The following is a 17498-nucleotide window of genomic DNA, read 5'->3' as shown; positions in this document are numbered from 1 at the left end:
TTCGTGAATGTCTTTAGTTGCACCATCATGGCTGCCTCAATGTCCTGAATTTATTTAAATGTTTACATTTCATAGTCATTTTGACTTTGGGGAAGAGCCAGAAGTCGCCCAGTCCCAGCCTGGTGACTAAGGTGGGAGAGGACACCCCCTGATGTTGCTAAGCACCTACCTTTCTGTCAGAGGCTTTGGCAACAGCATTCACCATATTTTTGACCACAGCTCATAAGTAAACTCACAAAAGAGGACTTTCAGAGATGCTTCAGAAGGTGACAAGAATAGTAGAGTAACTGTGTTCACAGCCAGAGGAGTATGTTGAAGGGGATTAATGCCATTATGTCTTTTATTGTAATAGATTTTTAATTTACCCACTCAGTGTGTATTTTGATCACCTCTGTACATTAAGGAATATGGAATATGGTAGAAAAGGGACAAGGGATTTGAAAATTTTCTGTAAAGATAATTCAGAAATTGTACTGAGAAATAATATCGTTGGAGTAAATATATGGTCTCTTCTATATACTCTGTGTGATTACTGGGAAATGAGGCACAAGTCTTCATAGCTAAACTTCAGCTAGGAACTCTAGAAAATACTTTACTGTTTTCATCTGAGGCAATAAAAGCCAAGTACAATATGTTATACTTTACACTCTGGACATGTTTTTAATGAAACCAAGTAAGGTGCTGAACTAGCTTGGAAGAAAATCTCAAACTTCAGAACATAGAGTGATAACCTGATTCCAGAATATACACTAGCTGATCAGGATCACAGATTATTTAATACTTTAATACCCTGTCTGGACTTTTTATTATTTTTTTTAACTTTTACCTTTTAAAGTATGGCACATTTCTAGTAAAAATATTTATAGCAAATCAGACAAAAGGTAAAAATGAATGTATGATTTGAAAACTAACAGATGTGAGCTTCAGTCAACACTGCTGTCACTTAAACCAGTAATAATATCTGAATACAGTCTGTAAAGCCCAATTGAATAAAGAAAACAGTGATCAGAAACCAAAACTGAAATGTAAGTAAGAGAGGTAAATAAGCTCGCAGGCTGACTTTCCCGTGGAGGTTTCTACCAAGCTCTGGTGAAACCAAAAGTGATTTTGAGAACAGTGAGCACACTAAAGGCCAGCTGTCACCTGCCCGGGTGAGCACAGAGAAGGAAAAGTGATGCGATCCTTCACCCCCAGAGCAGCCGAAGGTGAGCCTCTCTGCAGCGAGGCCTGCACTGACACCTGCCTGTCTCCACTAAAACTGTGTAATTTACCCTGATGTGTACTCTCACAGAAAAAACTCTGTCCCAATGTGTGCTTCCAGAGGTCCTGGGCTGTCAACTTGTAAGCGCGTGATCGAGACAAACACAGACCCCACCTAGGAAACTCACATTCAACTTAGATTTGAAGTTTATCACATTCAAAAAAACAAACTTTAAAATACAAAAGAAACAAGAAAATAGAGATTTTATAATTTGACATTACTATAAAATAGAATATAAAGCATTTTTTGTATATGTAAAGAAGTTAAAGAAGAAAAATAAATAGGAATTCAACAGATTAACTATTAATATTAACAGAACTGTGGGCCAGGGATTTAGCTCCGAGGCTCAGATGCCTGCCTGGTAAGCGTGAGGTCATGAGTTCAATCCCTGTTATCAAAAAAACAAAAAACGGCTGAATAAGAATCATCTTAACGGGGCTGGGGATTTAGCTCAGCCGCATAAGCACCTGCCTTGCAAGCAGGTGATCATGAGTTCCATCCCTGGTACCGATAAAAAGAGAAAAAAAAAAAAAAAGAATCATCATAACTTCTGAAAATAAAAGATATAGGACAATAATTGAAATTTAAAGCTCAATTAACAGAATAAGCAGCAAGGTAAGTAAAAATAAAATTGGTGAACTGGCAAGTAGAGCTTTCCCAGAATGCAGTACACAAAAAAGTGAAATATGATGCTAGGCTTAGCAACTTGGAAACAGGGTGGACACCCAACCTTAAAATAAGAAAGAAATCTTAAAAAAAAAAAACAGGCAGAACTTTCCAGAATCAATTTTTTAAAAAGTAAATCCTAAGTCAAACCAAAAAGTTCACATAAATATACTGTAAAATGATAGATCCAAAACAGAAGATCCTAACATCAGCCAGAGAAACAAAGTTTTGTAAAAGAGTCAATCAGACTTTATAACAATAAAAGACAGGACACCAAAGAATAATAGTTTCAATGAAGTGAGATCAAATAACTCTTAGCCTGCAATTTCAGGTGAACCCAAAATTGGCCTAGAAAAACCTCTTTCAAGATAAACACTGATTTCAGACCACAAAACCAATAATTTAGTAGCAAAGATCCCCATGAGAAATGCAGTGAGTTCTGACAGGGACGTTTCTACACCATGAAGGAGCTCATGAGCAATTCAGACAGGGAATTGTGTCCTTGGAGTAAGGAGTTTGCCTTTGGGGGCATCGTTTTTCTAGCATATTAGTATTTTGCATCATTTAGCAATAGCAAGCAAAGACAAGGCGAACAGAAGACAAACAAAAAAGATCAGGTGTCTGCCATTTCCCAGTTTAAAAAAAGCCTCCCTTGCGTGGGAACCTTTTAAAGCTGAGCTTCCCATTGAGGTGCCTATTTTCAGACCTTCAGTAGCTGCCTTAGGAGCATCGAGGGCTCTCTCCTGTCCGCAGCTGTGGGCTTCCTAGTGCAACTAGTCACATGCATGAAAGCGCAGACATCACAAAGGGAGAAACTGCAGTCAATTTTCCCTCTGTTCATTTTTCTTTTTATTTTGAAAATGGAGAAGGCTCTAGCCTGGGTTATTTTGATGGAGTGGCTGTGTTTTTAAAATCGATGTCTCGGAGGCCAGGGACTTAGTTCAGTGGCATAAGTGCCTGCCTGGCAAGCACAAAGTTGCCAGTTCGATCCCTGGTACCAAAAAATAAAAATAAAGTCAATGTCTACACGAATCGGCATCTCAAGTAGGAAGTCTGCAAAGAACACACTGAGTGTAAGACAGACATCCATGGAGTTCAGCTGTGCTCTTACTGTTACTAGGTTTGTGTTTATTTTTGATGCTTTGGTCATAAGGTTTGAGTTTGAAGTGGTGTGCCCCAATGCAGTCTTCCCGTGAGCTTTTCTATTTTGAGTATTATCATTTCATAAGACAAACTTATGAAGTTGTGAATCATTTAAGAAACATTTCACATTTTGACAAAAAAATATGTTTACTAAAGGAAGTCATTCACGAATCAGGCTAATTGTCCTAGGTAAAAAGTTTGAGATGCCATATTGAATGATGGTTTATTTTTTTTTTAAAGGTAAGTATAGGCGGCCTTGTGACTGGAAAATACAGCAAAAGCTTAGTCTTTGGGGTAGCCCCAGTCCCCACCGCACCCTGGGCAGAGGTCCAGCTGCTTTCCCTGCCTGAGGCCTCCTTCCTCAGTTCCCAAGTGTGTCTGAGCTCCCCAGGGGCCTTGGCCCTCGAGGGGAATCTTCAGTGAGCCAAGGCCCAGGGTGATGGGAACCGGCTCTGCGGAGTAAGGGAGATAAGTTATGAAAGAAGTAATAGCAGTGAATTGATGAAGACTCCATCAGATCAGATCTGGATGATGGTATAAGTGAACATTCAGGTGACTGGGTGGATCAGGAATCAGTTTCAGATCAATTCAGAATTTGGAGTTGAATCTCTTTGATTTGGAAGATTATAGTGTTAGTGAAGAAGGACAGGAACTCTTGGGTGAAGATGATGAAGGCCGGCCGTCAAATACTGTGATTCAGGCAGGGGAAGGTGATACTGATTCATCTGAAAAGGTCCTGAAATCCCTTACTGACAATTGGAAGTATACTTCATGCAGTGAATGAAATGAATTCTTCTCTTCCATCCCAGTGCAACAAATGAAGGGCCGTTCATGAGGACCGGCTTCTGGAAGATAAAGAGGAAGTCTGAGAAAGCTAAATTAGAAAATTCAATACAAGGGGCTGGGGATTTAGCTCAGAGGCATAAGCGCCTGCCTTACAAGTGTGAGGTCGTGAGTTCGATCCCTGGTACTAATAAAAACAAAAAAGACAAAAAATAAATTAATTAAAAAAATAATAAAATTCAGTACCGGTGGATGAGGGCTTGGGTGTGCTTGATGGCCCCAAAACTGCAATAGACAGTTCTGGAGAGACGGTTCAACCTGTGTTGATAAAAATAATGATAAAGTCACACAAGCTTCCCAGTCACAGGCAAGTGAGGACCAAACTCAGCCATCAGTTTGCAGTAGCACTAATAGCAGCCAAGAAGATGTTAAAAGTTTAAGAAGGAAAAAACAAGAAAGTCGTGGAATCTAGTTTTCCTCTTACTGCTCTTGACTCTTGTGTGATTTGCCAAGATCAACCTAAAAATGGTTGGATTGTTCATGGCAAAATGGGACACTTCATGTCAGATTTCACATGTGCAGAGAATCTAAAGGAAAGAAAGAAAACCTGCCCAGTATGCCAAAACCCAATTCAAATGATTGTGCTAACTTAGGTCAGCTAGCTAACATATCCATGTCAGCCTGCTCGGGGCCCAAAGGAGATTTTCACAGGTGAGGTCCCAAGGTTAAAGAATGGATGTGTGCAAGACATCAGCAGCGACAGCAGGCAGCATTGAGCAGAGCAGAGCAGAGAGCCAGAGGCAGAGCGCTATCTCCATCTTTATTGTGTAATTCTTATACAAGTTGTTACCTCATGTTTACATTCTTACATAGTGCCGTCACCAGCGCGTGCGTGTTTGCCTGTGCTAAGTCACACGAATGGAATTACTTCCCACTATGCCTCTGCTGTACAGGAGAGGTCACGTGTTTAGTGGCCTTAGACACCCCTGATTTTTGACACAGTCTGAGTGGTTCCCCACTTTCCCCATAAAGTATATATTTTAAATGTCTAACTATATAACCCTAAAAATTTAGAAAACACAGACTTTATGAACATATATCAAAGCGAGAAATATAAGTAGAACATTTAACTGTAACTTGTTTAGTAGCTTTGTGTAAGGAGAAAAATGTAGAAAAGTTAATATTTAAAATGTAGATACTAGTTTTTCTTCTCTTTCATAAGTTCTTGTTTATATTTGGTGCTACTTAGGTAAAAATGTACCATTTATTTTAATCATCAGTGAAGTAGTGAAAATTACCAGAATTGGTAATAATAATTGAGATTATAAATGACAACAATGTAATAAATGCTATTCAACATTCAGCTCTGCAAATTGGGTCTCATTTTACATGCTTATGGATTACTAATGTAACGATAAATGCCTGATTTTTTAGGTTTTTGTATATGCATGTTACATGTTGATTTACAAATAAATAATTTATTGAAAGTTTAAAAAACAAAAATAAAAAGGTAAGTATGTGTATAATTCTAAGAAAACATTCACTGCAAAGAGAAGTAATGATGATGTTTACTTAAGGAAGTTGCCTAGAGGGGTCTGAGGCGGTCCCCCCAAAGAAGAGATGGATTCTGAAAAACAATTAACAGAGACAGCCTACAGATAGGAGAAACTGTTAACCATCTGCTCTTCAGACAGGGGATTAATATCTAGAGTATATAAAGAACACAAAAAATTCACCACCAACAGCAATGAATAACCCAGCCAACAAAGTGGCAAATGAGTTGAATAGACACTTTTCAAAAGAAAAAGTATAAATGACCATAAATCAACGCAAAAAAATGTTCCGCATCTTTAGCCATTACAGAAATGCAAATCAAAAGTACACTGAGACTGCCTCTCACCCAGAGTGGCTATCATCAAGGACATAAAACTCAATGCAGATGAGGATGTAGGGAAGAAGGAACCCTCCCGGACTGCACATGGAAATGTAAACTATCACTGTGGAAATCAGTAGGGAGGATCCTCAAGAAACTAAAACTAAAAATACCATTTGATCCAGCTGTCCTGCTCTTTAGTATATTCCTGAAAGAATTAAAAACAACACACTGTAGTGACACATGTTCAGAGCAACATAATTCACAATAGCTAAGCTGTGGAAATAGCCTATGTGATCATCAGCAAATGAATGGTAAATAAAATGAGGTGTATATACACAGTGGGATATTATTTAGCCATGAAGAATAATGAAATCATCCCATTTACAGAGGCCATCATGTCAAATGAAGTAAACCAGTCTTAAACATCTCATGTTTTCTCTTACACTAGGAGCAATATAAATGAATGAATGAATGAGAGATTATAGGAAACCTGAAAGTAGACTTTTGAAGATAGGAAAGGGACCAGAAGGAGGATGGAGAAAGAAATGGGGATAAAAATAATCAAAATATGCAATAGACATACACCAGTATTTCAAAATGAATCATGTTATTCTGTAACACTAATATGCACCATTTAAAGAAAAAAAAAGAGATAGACAACCTCTGCCTGGCCCGGGCAGATTCCTGATGTCTTATTGCAGAAAAGCATTGCAGGACTCATCAGAGAGTGGCACCAGCAGGTTTATTGGGCAGAGTTAGAAATAAGAGACCCTGGGACAGAACACAGCCTGAGCCCTGGAGGAGGCGCAGCTCCACTGCAGAGCAGCCTGGCAGAGGGACCAAGGAGCAAAGCCAGTCCTTCGAGGGGCTGAGGTGGTTTGGGTCCAGGCGAGCACGGTGTCAGTTCTGGTTTTGCAGGATGGCTCGGAAAGTCCCTATTGCTTGGAAGGAGGGAGTCCATGATTGTTATTGATCGGGGAATCCAAGATGACCATAGCTTAAGGCAGTGATGCCTCCTGTAACTCGGGTCCCTGTAAATCTCTTCTCTTGGTGCCTCTGGTCTCAAAGGGATAAGATACATTATGTAAATTTTGAGCTAATCAACCTTATTACCAGCTTTTAGACAGACTTTCCCTCAGTGACTAACACACCTGCATGAAGATGTGAGCAGAAACTTGACCCAAACATAGAAAGTGTTAAGGAGACGATGCAAAGTGAGGGTCTTGAGCATCTGTAAGCCCAGATGAAATGTCACTGGTAGTTGTTGATGTTTGTTTTAACAAAAGCAGTTTGTAAGTTCCTGACCACTCCCGAGGAAAACACACTTCATGCTTTTAATAAGTAACAGGTTAAGGCCCCAGGAATTTACCTGCCCTTTGCCCACCATGCTGGTGTCTGTCTTCGAATTATCATACTGCAGCATGATTGGAATTCAAGTATTGTCGCATTTCTGTGAGGAGGGTAAAGATACTGATTGTTTCACTTCTCATATGAACTGCTACTACATTTGTCATAAATTTGTAAAGAAAAACAAGAGAATGGTTAAAACAAAGTAATGATTCCTTCTGGTAGTGGGATGGAAGGTGGAGGTGGGGGGGGGCACACCGGCTTATTTGAAGGACTGGTGATCTGATTTTTAAAATGCTTACTATGGGGCTGGGGATTTAGCTCAGTGGCATAAGCACCTGCCTTGCAAGCAGGCAGTCATGGGTTCGATCCCCGGTACCGATAAAAAAAGAAAAAGACAAAAAAAAATGCTTAGCCATGGCACATTTCTCCATTTCTTGATGTTTCTGCTTTATACACAGTTACAAATATTTGCCTGCGCAATGTTTAATTTTTTATTAAATTTTTCCTTTTACTATTACAGGTTTGCAGTACATAATGATGATATACTCATAAGCAGTGGGTTTGGTGTTTAAGAATTATTCTAGATTATATGAAAATGTGTGGTTAACAACTTCTTGACAGGAACTGGCTTTCTTGCTTTATTCCAGTCACCATGGCAGTCCTCCTGTGGGCTGTAGTTTGGTCCATCACGGACAGTGAGTGTCTCCCAGGAGGAAACCTATTCGGAATCATCATCCTGTTCTACTGTGCTGTCATTGGAGGAAAGCTCCTGGGGCTTGTTAAGTTACCAACACTGCCTCCACTGCCTCCTCTTCTTGGTAAGTGCAGAAACACGCTTTCTTTGCTTCAAAGTAAATACCTTTTAAACAGTAGTTTGCAAAGCTTTGGTAAATAAATGAAATATTTCTATATTTTCTATGCTGGAGACAGAAGCCAAAAAGCACTGGGTTTTGCCTTTCTAGGCATGCTGCTGGCTGGGTTTCTGCTCAGAAACATCCCAGTCATCTGTGACAATGTGCGCATCGAGCACAGGTGGTCTTCCTCCCTGAGAAGCATCGCCTTGTCTGTCATACTGGTGCGCGCTGGCCTTGGGCTGGACTCAAAGGTAAGACGCGTGCATCTCTAATTATTAAACAGGAACCATGTTTCTCCCGTGTCCCAAGTATCTAGGATCCCCAGCCTCAGGAAAGGAAGTGGACACTTTGCATGGCATTCTTGAGAAGAAAATGGATGTAGCTCCTGCAGGGCTGCTCTTCAGGGAGCAACTTGTGTTTCACAGCAAGCGAGATGATGTCACCATGCTCTTTCTCAGAGAAAGATGCATTTGGTGTCGTTAAAGAGCTGCTGCTCCCCTGACAAATACAAGCCATGCTTCAGGTGGTGGCTGTGCAAGGCTGCATGTGAGTAGGGAGGGCTGACTGCGCTGCCTGGACATCCAGAGCCTGTTCCTCCTGATGCCTTGTGCGCATCTCTAATTTTGGGAATTCCTGGGAGGATGATGCTCCCCCCCCCCCGGAGCCTCATTCTTGGGCTGCACTAAAGTCAGCAAGTCTGTGGCCTCAGAGCAGTAGACTCTGCAAGCTGTGGCTGGTGCAGACCTGGCCCCACTGCTCACCAGTTTCATGACTTAACTTGGTAAATGACTTAACTTGAGAGGAGAGCATCTAAGAGATGAGGAGAAGCATGTTAGCTACCTCAGGGTCATTGTGAAGACAACACAAGCAGTCTCCAAATCACTTAGAATGCATCAGTGTTTGTTAAGTGAAACTGAACACCTAGAAAACTCACTCTGCCCAGTTTGGTAAGAAAGCTGCAGAGGCACTGAGGCTACCAGGGCTGCAGGGTGTTGCATCAGGGTGTCTGCTTACACTCCAGGCCCTGCAGAAGCTGAAGGGTGTCTGCATGCGCCTGTCCCTGGGTCCCTGCACCGTGGAGGCGTGTGCGGCCGCCGTGCTTGCCCACTTCCTGATGGGTCTGCCGTGGCAGTGGGGATTTATACTGGGGTAAGGATTCTCTTCTCTGTTGTACTGATGTGCAGTGACACCTGGGACTTTCCCTGATTCTACACCAGTGTGTATACGAGTGTTTTCTGAAGGACACCAACAATCTCAACCTGGGTAATCCAGCATGGCCTCAGTTTCCTCTCCCAGGTAGAGTCTGCTCTCTGCTTTCCTGGAGACTGTAGTCATTTGGACTGTTGAGGAGAGCACAGGCTTCAGACTGCACCCAACCCCACGCCTGTGAGAGGTGCTGGGTCACACCCCAGAGTCTGCACTAATGACCCCCACACATCTGGCAGTGATCAGAGCCTTCCTCTGCCCCCATGGTTCTCCTGTTCCTTCCTCCAGGCTCAGCCTTTCACCTCCAGTGGTGAGGAGCCATAGGAAGCAGCAAGGGCATGAGTAAGTCCTTAGTAGGAGTTTGGAGCGGATATGAGGCAGGAAATAAGAACTTCCTGCTTCTCAGGGTGACAGCTATGGAGCTCTGCTGCCTAGATCCACCCAGCTCTGCCACTCCTGAAGTGTCACACAGCATCTATCTGACAGGGTTGTGGTAAGAGTGAAATTAGCTCATGGGAAGTGTTCCAGGGCCAGGGATTTAGCTCAGTGGTGTAAATGCCCACCTGACAAGCATGAGGTTGTGAGTTTGATCCCAGGTACAAAAAAAAACAATGTTCCAAATGTGGTCCCATGCAGGAAGCATTTCAGATGCTTTCAGTTACAGCTGTGGCTATGAATAATGCCACTTCTAGTCACCATGGCCTTCTCCGGAGGACGTGCATCTTGCTGTATAAGTACCAGCCTGGCAAGCGAGAGGTTGTGAATTAGATCCTCGCTACTGGGGAGGGTGGGAGAACCCTCACATGAATGTTTAAAACAGCTTTCTGGGCCCAATAATACCCTATTGGTTCTCCCATGCCATTCATAAATATATAATACCTATTTTAGGCAATTGGGTTCCCAAACAGGTTACTTAGGAATTCGTTGTTGTAGGGAACGCTCATGTCCGTGTATTGCTGGACTGGCATTTCTCTGCCATTTGAAAGACCATCCTTGTGCAAAGTGTAGTCTTTGAAAGAGTCGAAGTTAAAACTCTGGAGATGCTCCTGGATTTGGACGTGATAACAGAGTGAGGTTCTGTCCTGCCATCTGATGTGCTGTGTGCCAGTTTCGTCCTAGGCGCTGTGTCCCCAGCCGTGGTGGTGCCTTCGATGCTCCTCCTGCAGGAGGGAGGCTATGGGGTGGAGAAGGGGGTCCCCACCTTACTCATGGCTGCGGGCAGCTTCGATGACGTCCTGGCCATCACCGGCTTCAACACGTGCCTGGGCATAGCCTTTTCCACAGGTAAACTAATCTGTGCTCCACACGTTGCTCTTTTCCTTTGGAGACGTCGCTTAAAATATTATAAGCTTAAGGAAGTTAAGTAATATGGAAAACGGCAGCAAGAGTTGCATACCTAAGGAGGGACAAGAGGGACAGGAGCTACAGATCCCCCCCCCCCTCAATACAGGGTGTGCAAGTGGCATGCCACGGGCAGAGGAGGAGTTCAGGGCTGTGGTGTGCAGAGATGTGGGCAAGTTTAATCGCAGTGACCTCAGACAAAGGGTGAGCGGGTTTCTCAGTGGGGCACAGTACAGACAGCAGCCCCGCAGTGGGGAGCAGTGCACCTCCAAGACAAGGTTTACACGCCCCCCTTGTTAACATGTGATGGACCAGAGCGGCCATGGTGTTTCACGGGTGCCATGTCAATGCTCAGTAAGGCTCCGCATGGGTGTGTTTTGTACCAAGTAGTAACAGTAAAGGAGCTCGAGGCATACCACATGCCCACGCCCCCACACACACACCATTCATCGATACCTTTGTTAAACAGATGTGGGCCAAAGGCTGAGAAACGATTCCATGCCTTTTGTGTTGGCCCAGCACCAATTTAACTTTCTTCCTTAATCTTTTATCTAAAACTAGGAAATAAAGTTTGTACCTCCTGTTATTAGCAGAGCATACTCATGGCATGCGTTCAGCTTGGAGTCTTTCTTGGAAGCGCACAGTCCAGGGGAGGCCCAGGCTCCCCCATTCCTGCCCTCTCCTACACTGCCTGTGGGCCGATGCCATACTATTTTTACCAATGAATGGTGCCTCACCCTATCCCACCGCTCAGCTCCAGCAGCTGCCCTCCACCCAGGCCCTAGTAAATTTGTCTTCCCAAAGCAATTTGCATAGTGTCACTTCCGAGTCTAGGAACTAGCAAAGATTCTAGGTTTACCTACTGAGCCCAGTCAACACGCATGTGTGCATTGTAACACTGTCGTACCCGTGGAAACTTGTTCTCTCACTGTGTTCTGCCATGTACACCTTTAAAACAGGGGGCCTCTCGTGCAGGGGATGTAGCCCAGCAGCACAAGTGCCTGCCTGGCAAGTGTAAGGTCATGAGTTCAACTCCCAATACCAAAAAAAAAAAAAAAAAAAAACAGTGGATCTTGATCTTAGCTGTACATTAGAATTAGCTGGAGAGTTGGGAAAAAATGTGCTTTTCACTTCTGCCAATTAAATCAGAACCTTTGAGAGTGGAAGCAGGGGTCCCTCACAGCACAGAGCTGGCAGGAGCATCGCAGGGTGGGGTCCTGGGGCAGGAAGGGCTTTCTTGGTCTGGCCAGCTCTTGTACAAAGACAGGCTCTGCCTGGTGGGCTCTGTCCCATTGCCCTGCTTGTCCCGCTAAGGGCAGTCCTTAGACCTTCTGGACCTGAGCCCTACTGGCTTCACTCAATTAGAATTTTTAAGGATGGGGCACAAGAGGTTTCTAAAAACACCTCTCCAAGCAAGAGATTGAAACTAGTTAGCCACTTCTGTTCATTAGCTTAAACGTAAAGCTCCAACCACAACTCAGTGCTACACTGTTTGCCTAGCAGACAGAAGCTAGCTAAGAAAAATCACTCTGAGCAGTTACTTTAAATAAGGGGGGTAATCGTTCTCACAAGGAGAAACCACAGTAAGGGAAATACCTTGTGCCTCGGGCTGTCCTGAAGAATGGGTTTACATAGGGAAGCAATTTCAGTGTAATTTCCCATACGCTATGCTCAGAAATTGTTTCAAATTAAAGTTTCCTTAATCTCCTGTTGTGCAAGGCTTCATTTATGGCTGTAATATTTCAAAAGAGCTAAGCAGCAAGCAGGAGCTTCCAGAGACATTTCCAAAGTTATTTTTTTTTCCATATTTACTGTTGTAATAGACCTTTGAGAAGGAACAGGAAGACTTTTAATTTTCACTGCCACATTCTTAAATTATTTTCTTCTGTACATCTCAGAGCTATTAAAGTCAATGTTTACTTATTACTTTGTATAAAAATGAGCTCTTACATAGTAATTTTAAAACATAGCTAGATCTATCTACTCACCTATCTTAGTACATAATATAGTAAAACAACCCGAATCAAAGTCAGTGGTCAGGTTCAGTGTTGACCTTGTGGGGAAATTTGATTTAGCTCTTATTCAATTCACTTTGCAACCAGAGTTGTAGAAAGAGTTAATTCTATGAACTAAGGCACCACCGAACTCTGCTTATAATAAATCTTAAGTCACTTATTTTTTCCAGTACCAAGGATTGAACTCACGACCTCTCACTTGCCGGGCAGGTACTTATGCTGCTGAGCTAAATTCCTGGCCCCTTCCCCTTTTTTTTAAGACAAGGTCTCACTATGTAGCTCAGGCTGTCCTTGAACTTACTAGGAGTTCAGAGTGGCCTCAAACTTGAAGTGAGCCTTCTGCCTCAGGCTCCCAATCCCAGCCATCCCAGCTGGGATTACAGGTATGCACCACTATGCCTGGCTAAGTCTCCTATATTTCAGGCTGTAAAATGAGGAGCTGCCCACGGAGCACAGCACTCTTAGGATCTTTATGTTGATGACTACAGACCAACACTTGCAAGTCAATGGGAATATGATTCCGTCTGAAGTTTTTTTCGGATGTGTTTTTCAGGCTCTACCATGTTTAATGTCCTCAAAGGTGTTCTGGAGGTGGTGATTGGTGTGGCAACTGGAGTTCTTCTTGGATTTTTTATTCGGTATTTTCCAAGCCATGACCAGGTGAAAGAAATCATCTGTGGGAAAGTTAGAATGTCACTGGAAGAACATTCGGGAACGTGTACCTCAAAGCTGGATGTGAAGAGCATGTTTAAGAAATGATCCCTGTTTTAACATTGCTCACTGCTATATCAGTGTTATTCATGAGATTTTAGTGCAGTCCTAATATCATTTTCTGTAATTTATATTCTGAACATTTCCTATTTCATTCTAAAACAAATAACATTAATTCCAAAAGGCTAAACAAGTTTTTGAAACTTCATAATACTCCACTAAATTAAGAGACATGATGGCTTTTAGCCTCTGTTTTTGTTAGATTTTAATCAAATGGATACGTCTTAACATTTCATTATAACATAGCAAAATGTTTCTCCATAAAGAGAACCAAGTTCTTTACTGTAATGAAAAGCAAAGTTTTATTTTCTTTTACCCTGTAATTCTCTAAAGGAAGATAAATATATGGAAATGTTTTCTTTTGGTAAAACTGGTATTATTTTGAAGTTTCAGGACATTTGAATGGAATTCGAAACTTTTAAGTTACTTTTAAGGAACTTTTAATGTTTCTATTATCAAACTGTGTTGATTTGAATTTTTATTATGCTTCAAAACACTCTAATTTGAAAATTTGAAAAAAAATGTTATCAATGTGTAAAAGAGAATTACAGAGCAGGGGCACTTGGGGGTACTTGGGAGGCTGAGGCAGGAGGATCACAAGTTCAAGGCCTGCTTGGACTGCAAAGCACATTCAGAGCCAGCGTGTACTATGTATATAAGGAGGCCCTGTCTCAAAAAAAAGAAAAGGAAGAAAGAAGGAAAAAATCATAGGATTATTATAATTACACAGTAAAATAAACAGATGCAGTAGCTCACACCACATTTCTTACAGCTGTGCAGATGAGTGAAGTGAAGTCTGGTTTGGTGGCCCGCTGCTCTGTCGCCAGCCACCAGCCGGTAGACAGACAGATGTTTTCACCATCACCGAACGTCCTGAGGGAAGTCTGTCCGGTGCAGTCCACACACGATCCCTAGGCAGAGCACTGAAGCCCACAGGGAAACAGGCCTGTGGGACCAGGGGCTTGCACAGTCACTGGCTAGAAAGCAACCAGGCTGCAAGGAGTGAGGTGACCCACGCTAGGCTGGGCACCCCCAGGAAGGCACTGTGGAGACTGCTTTCTGCCGAGATCAGCGATATAAGAGGGGAAAATGAAGGGAGAGGGACAGGGTCCTAGACGGCAGGAAAACAGACAACAGCTCTTACTTCCTAAAAACCTTCCTGGTATTCAGGAACTTGGGAACAAAAGCCAAGTATCATGAGAAAGAGTGCACAGAGACTGAGAAGCATAGATATATTTTTCTTTCTTTTAGGGAGAAGCATACTGGAAATTGTACCCAGAGACTTTGTATCAATAGAGCTATATGCCCAAGCTTTTCTAAGACTTCTTAAATTTTGGAGGCAGGTTCAGGGCAGGCTCAGCTAGAACTTGCCATCCTCCCCTCAGCCTCCCAGGGAGCCGGGATGCCAGGCGCGCACCACCAGGCCGCTTAGCAATGCAGCTTTAACCTTCACCAAAACCCCGTGGCCTGAGTCTTTGTAGAGAACAGGTCACAGCTGGGACAGACGAAGCAAGGACGCCGATAGGCTGGCCTGTGGCCCTTGCCTCTCTGCCGCTCCGCCAGGCCAAGCCTGCACTGCTAACTGCGCGGTGGGGACCTGGCTTCCTAAAGGAGGGCTGGTTGCACACGCACCACCTGCACTCTGTGAAGGAAGAGGAAGCAACTTCTGCGCTCACAAAGGACATTTTGTTTTCCTCAGAACGCCAGATGGGCAGCCAGTCCTAACAGGTGCTTCACATGCTGTCCCTCTGTCCCACAGGCCGCCCTGGTGCTGACCCGCGCCTCCCTGCTGCTGGGCCTCTCCGTGCTGGCCGTGTTCAGCAGTGTGCGCTTCGGTGTCCCTGGCTCGGGTGGGCTGTGCACGCTGGTCGCTGCCTTCCTGGCAGGCTTGGGATGGGGCGACGCAAAGGTGATGTGTTTACGATTAATCTTTTCTGTTCAGATGCTCAACCCTAGTCAGGTGTTTGACCTTAAGAGCTATTTTCTGCACATACGCAGATGTTCCCCAGCGCAAGCACCCATAGCTTCCTCCCATCAGTCTGGCATTGAGGTCTCACTTACATGGTGGCCAGGGCCACAGACTGTCACACTGTGTAAGTGAAGACCTCTCTTTACACGCACATGCATGTGTGTACTCACACGGAGTACCATACATAGTTTGTCATTCCATTCCATATATATATTACACACAGTCTTGCTATTTAAATCAAGCTGAAATCAAATTTCTGATCATTTTCTTACGACAGATTCCTGAAATCTGGGGGTCTAGTAATATAATCATTTTGAGAGCTTTAATGCATATTGTCAAACCGCTTTCTAGAGTTGTATATGTCCACTAATGCACGAAGTACTATCTTCTTATGACTTTACCAGCTTAGAACTGTTTCCTAAACTTTAAAATCAATCAAAATTACCTGGAAGGCTGAAATTAAATTTTCTGGACCCTATGTTCAATTTAGGCAGACTTCAGTGGGGCTGAGAATTTGTACTTCTGTCCTGTTGCTGCCACTCTGAGGACCACACTCGTGCACTGATTTATGTGCTTTCACTTGTTGGATGAGAAGACACCAGACCTTTATTCAGACATTCAGAGCAGCGGTTCCTTAATTTTTGCACCAACCTGCAGGGTGCCAGGGAAAGACCCTGCTGGCATCCTCTCCCTGACCCACACTGTGGCTGACCCACACAGTGGGCTGCCCTGGGCACGCACTCCCTGGCTCCCTTTGCTTCCTGTCTTGTCCTGAGTGCCCGCGGTGACACCGAGGGCCTTACACACGCAAGCGAAGCACTCTGCCCGGAACTGCAGCCCTGTCGGGCTCCCTTTTGAGTATTTGCCTTCACACGTTTCAGAAAGCTGTGTCCTCAGATTTCACATTAGTAAGATTCTTAAAATTCGTCACTTACCATAGTAAAAATGTCTTTGTGTTCTGCTTTTCTCTTAGGGTGAGGTTGAACGGGTAATTGCCATTGCCTGGGACATTTTCCAGCCGCTTCTTTTTGGCCTGATTGGAGCAGAGGTATCTATTGCATCTCTCAGACCAGAAACTGTTGGTAAGAATTTCAAAGTGGTTCTTTTAATAAATCAGATCTCTATATATTCAGTTGCTACCTCTTCAGTAGTTATATTTTGGGGGGTCCCGTTGTGTCACTTCTATAAAAGTTAATTATGACATAACTCTTTAAAGTAATTAGTTAGAAAATAATTCTTTCTTATCTAAAACAGTGACTTAATTTTTCCCTTAAGAATAAGAATGTTTACAGAGGCTTGTTCTGATCATGGCCTAGATTTCTTTTTCTTTTTTTTTTTTTTTTTGGTCTTTTTGAGACAGGCTCTCACTGCAGTTCAGCTGGCCTTGAGCTCACTTTGTAGCCCAGGTTGTTCTCAAACTTGCAATAATCCTCCTGCCTCAGCCTCCCAAGTACTGGGATTACAAGCAATGCACCCCCACGTCCAGCTTGGCCCAGAATTTTTAAAGATAATTCATTAGTTCTGTAATACAGACCCACGGAGGAGAAATGTTTGTCGTTCCTTCTTCTAAGTCACTCGTATGTTCAAAAGCCATCAGAGTGAAGCTGTCCTGGCTCACAACTCCGCTTTTATTGACTTGGGTGCCTGAAATCATTCTCTCCTTCTGTCGCAGCGTCTTCCTGCTCATGTCGGGATCCCTCCCCTGCTACAAATACAGATTCGTCCCTTTCCCTCCTCTATATCCAGCTGTCCTTTTTGTACGTTTTTTCCTCTTTAGAATTTAAATAGTCTTTAATCTCTTATCCTAAAAAGACATCCTTCCATTTGGACATACGCTGGAACGCCAGTGAACCTTGGTGCCTCATGTTACGTGAGATAAGCCAGGCATAGCAACGCTAACCTTGCGTGACAGCACTTATCCAATGTTCCCAGAGCAGCTGAGTTTGTAGGCACAGAGTATAACTGTGGTCCTCAGCACTGGGGCAGGGAGAATGGGTTACTGGCTGATGAGAATAGCATCTAAGTTTTTCAAGGCAAAAACGTTCTTGAGATTAGCAATATGCACAGTAGTGTCACTATACTGAATGGTACTGAACCAAATACTCGAATGGTTAGGATGGTAAATACGTATCTCACCACAGTGTAAAATAACATATGTTAAAAACGCTGAAAATTATGGCACAGTGATAGATGTAGTTCTCCATTTCGCTTACCCCTTTCCTACCACACCTTCTTCCTTCTTCCCAACTTTTCAAAAAAAAAA

General features: G+C 43.2%; 1 protein-coding gene and 1 long non-coding RNA gene across 6 annotated transcripts in view; one reads left to right on the top strand and one right to left on the bottom strand.

Annotated features, from left to right (window-relative positions):
• Window positions 1-17498, top strand: part of Slc9b2 (solute carrier family 9 member B2) — a 42420-nt gene that overhangs the window by 15932 nt on the left and 8990 nt on the right. For 4 of the 5 annotated variants that reach the window (XM_023564329.2, XM_013150578.3, XM_003468033.5 and 1 more), the window contains 7 exons: window positions 7727-7897; window positions 8042-8184; window positions 8955-9082; window positions 10248-10423; window positions 13049-13155; window positions 15026-15175; window positions 16209-16317. In XM_023564329.2, coding sequence (XP_023420097.2) covers window positions 7727-7897; window positions 8042-8184; window positions 8955-9082; window positions 10248-10423; window positions 13049-13155; window positions 15026-15175; window positions 16209-16317 — 984 coding nt within the window. Of the gene's footprint in view, window positions 1-7726; window positions 7898-8041; window positions 8185-8954; window positions 9087-10247; window positions 10424-13048; window positions 13156-15025; window positions 15176-16208; window positions 16318-17498 lie in introns of those variants that run through there. The other variant, XM_063260561.1, reaches the window with a different exon arrangement.
• On the bottom strand, window positions 3277-16299 carry LOC134478653 (uncharacterized). The gene is made up of 2 exons (XR_010051396.1): window positions 16171-16299; window positions 3277-3915 (listed from the first exon to the last, which is right to left on the bottom strand). It is a non-coding gene; the product is annotated as an uncharacterized LOC134478653 (long non-coding RNA).

The sequence above is a fragment of the Cavia porcellus genome, unplaced genomic scaffold (assembly GCF_034190915.1).
Source record: "Cavia porcellus strain 051 isolate PalLab524CR breed Dunkin Hartley unplaced genomic scaffold, mCavPor4.1 scaffold_14, whole genome shotgun sequence".
Taxonomy (NCBI): Eukaryota; Metazoa; Chordata; class Mammalia; order Rodentia; family Caviidae; genus Cavia; species Cavia porcellus.
This window is presented reverse-complemented; position numbering and strand designations above follow the sequence as displayed.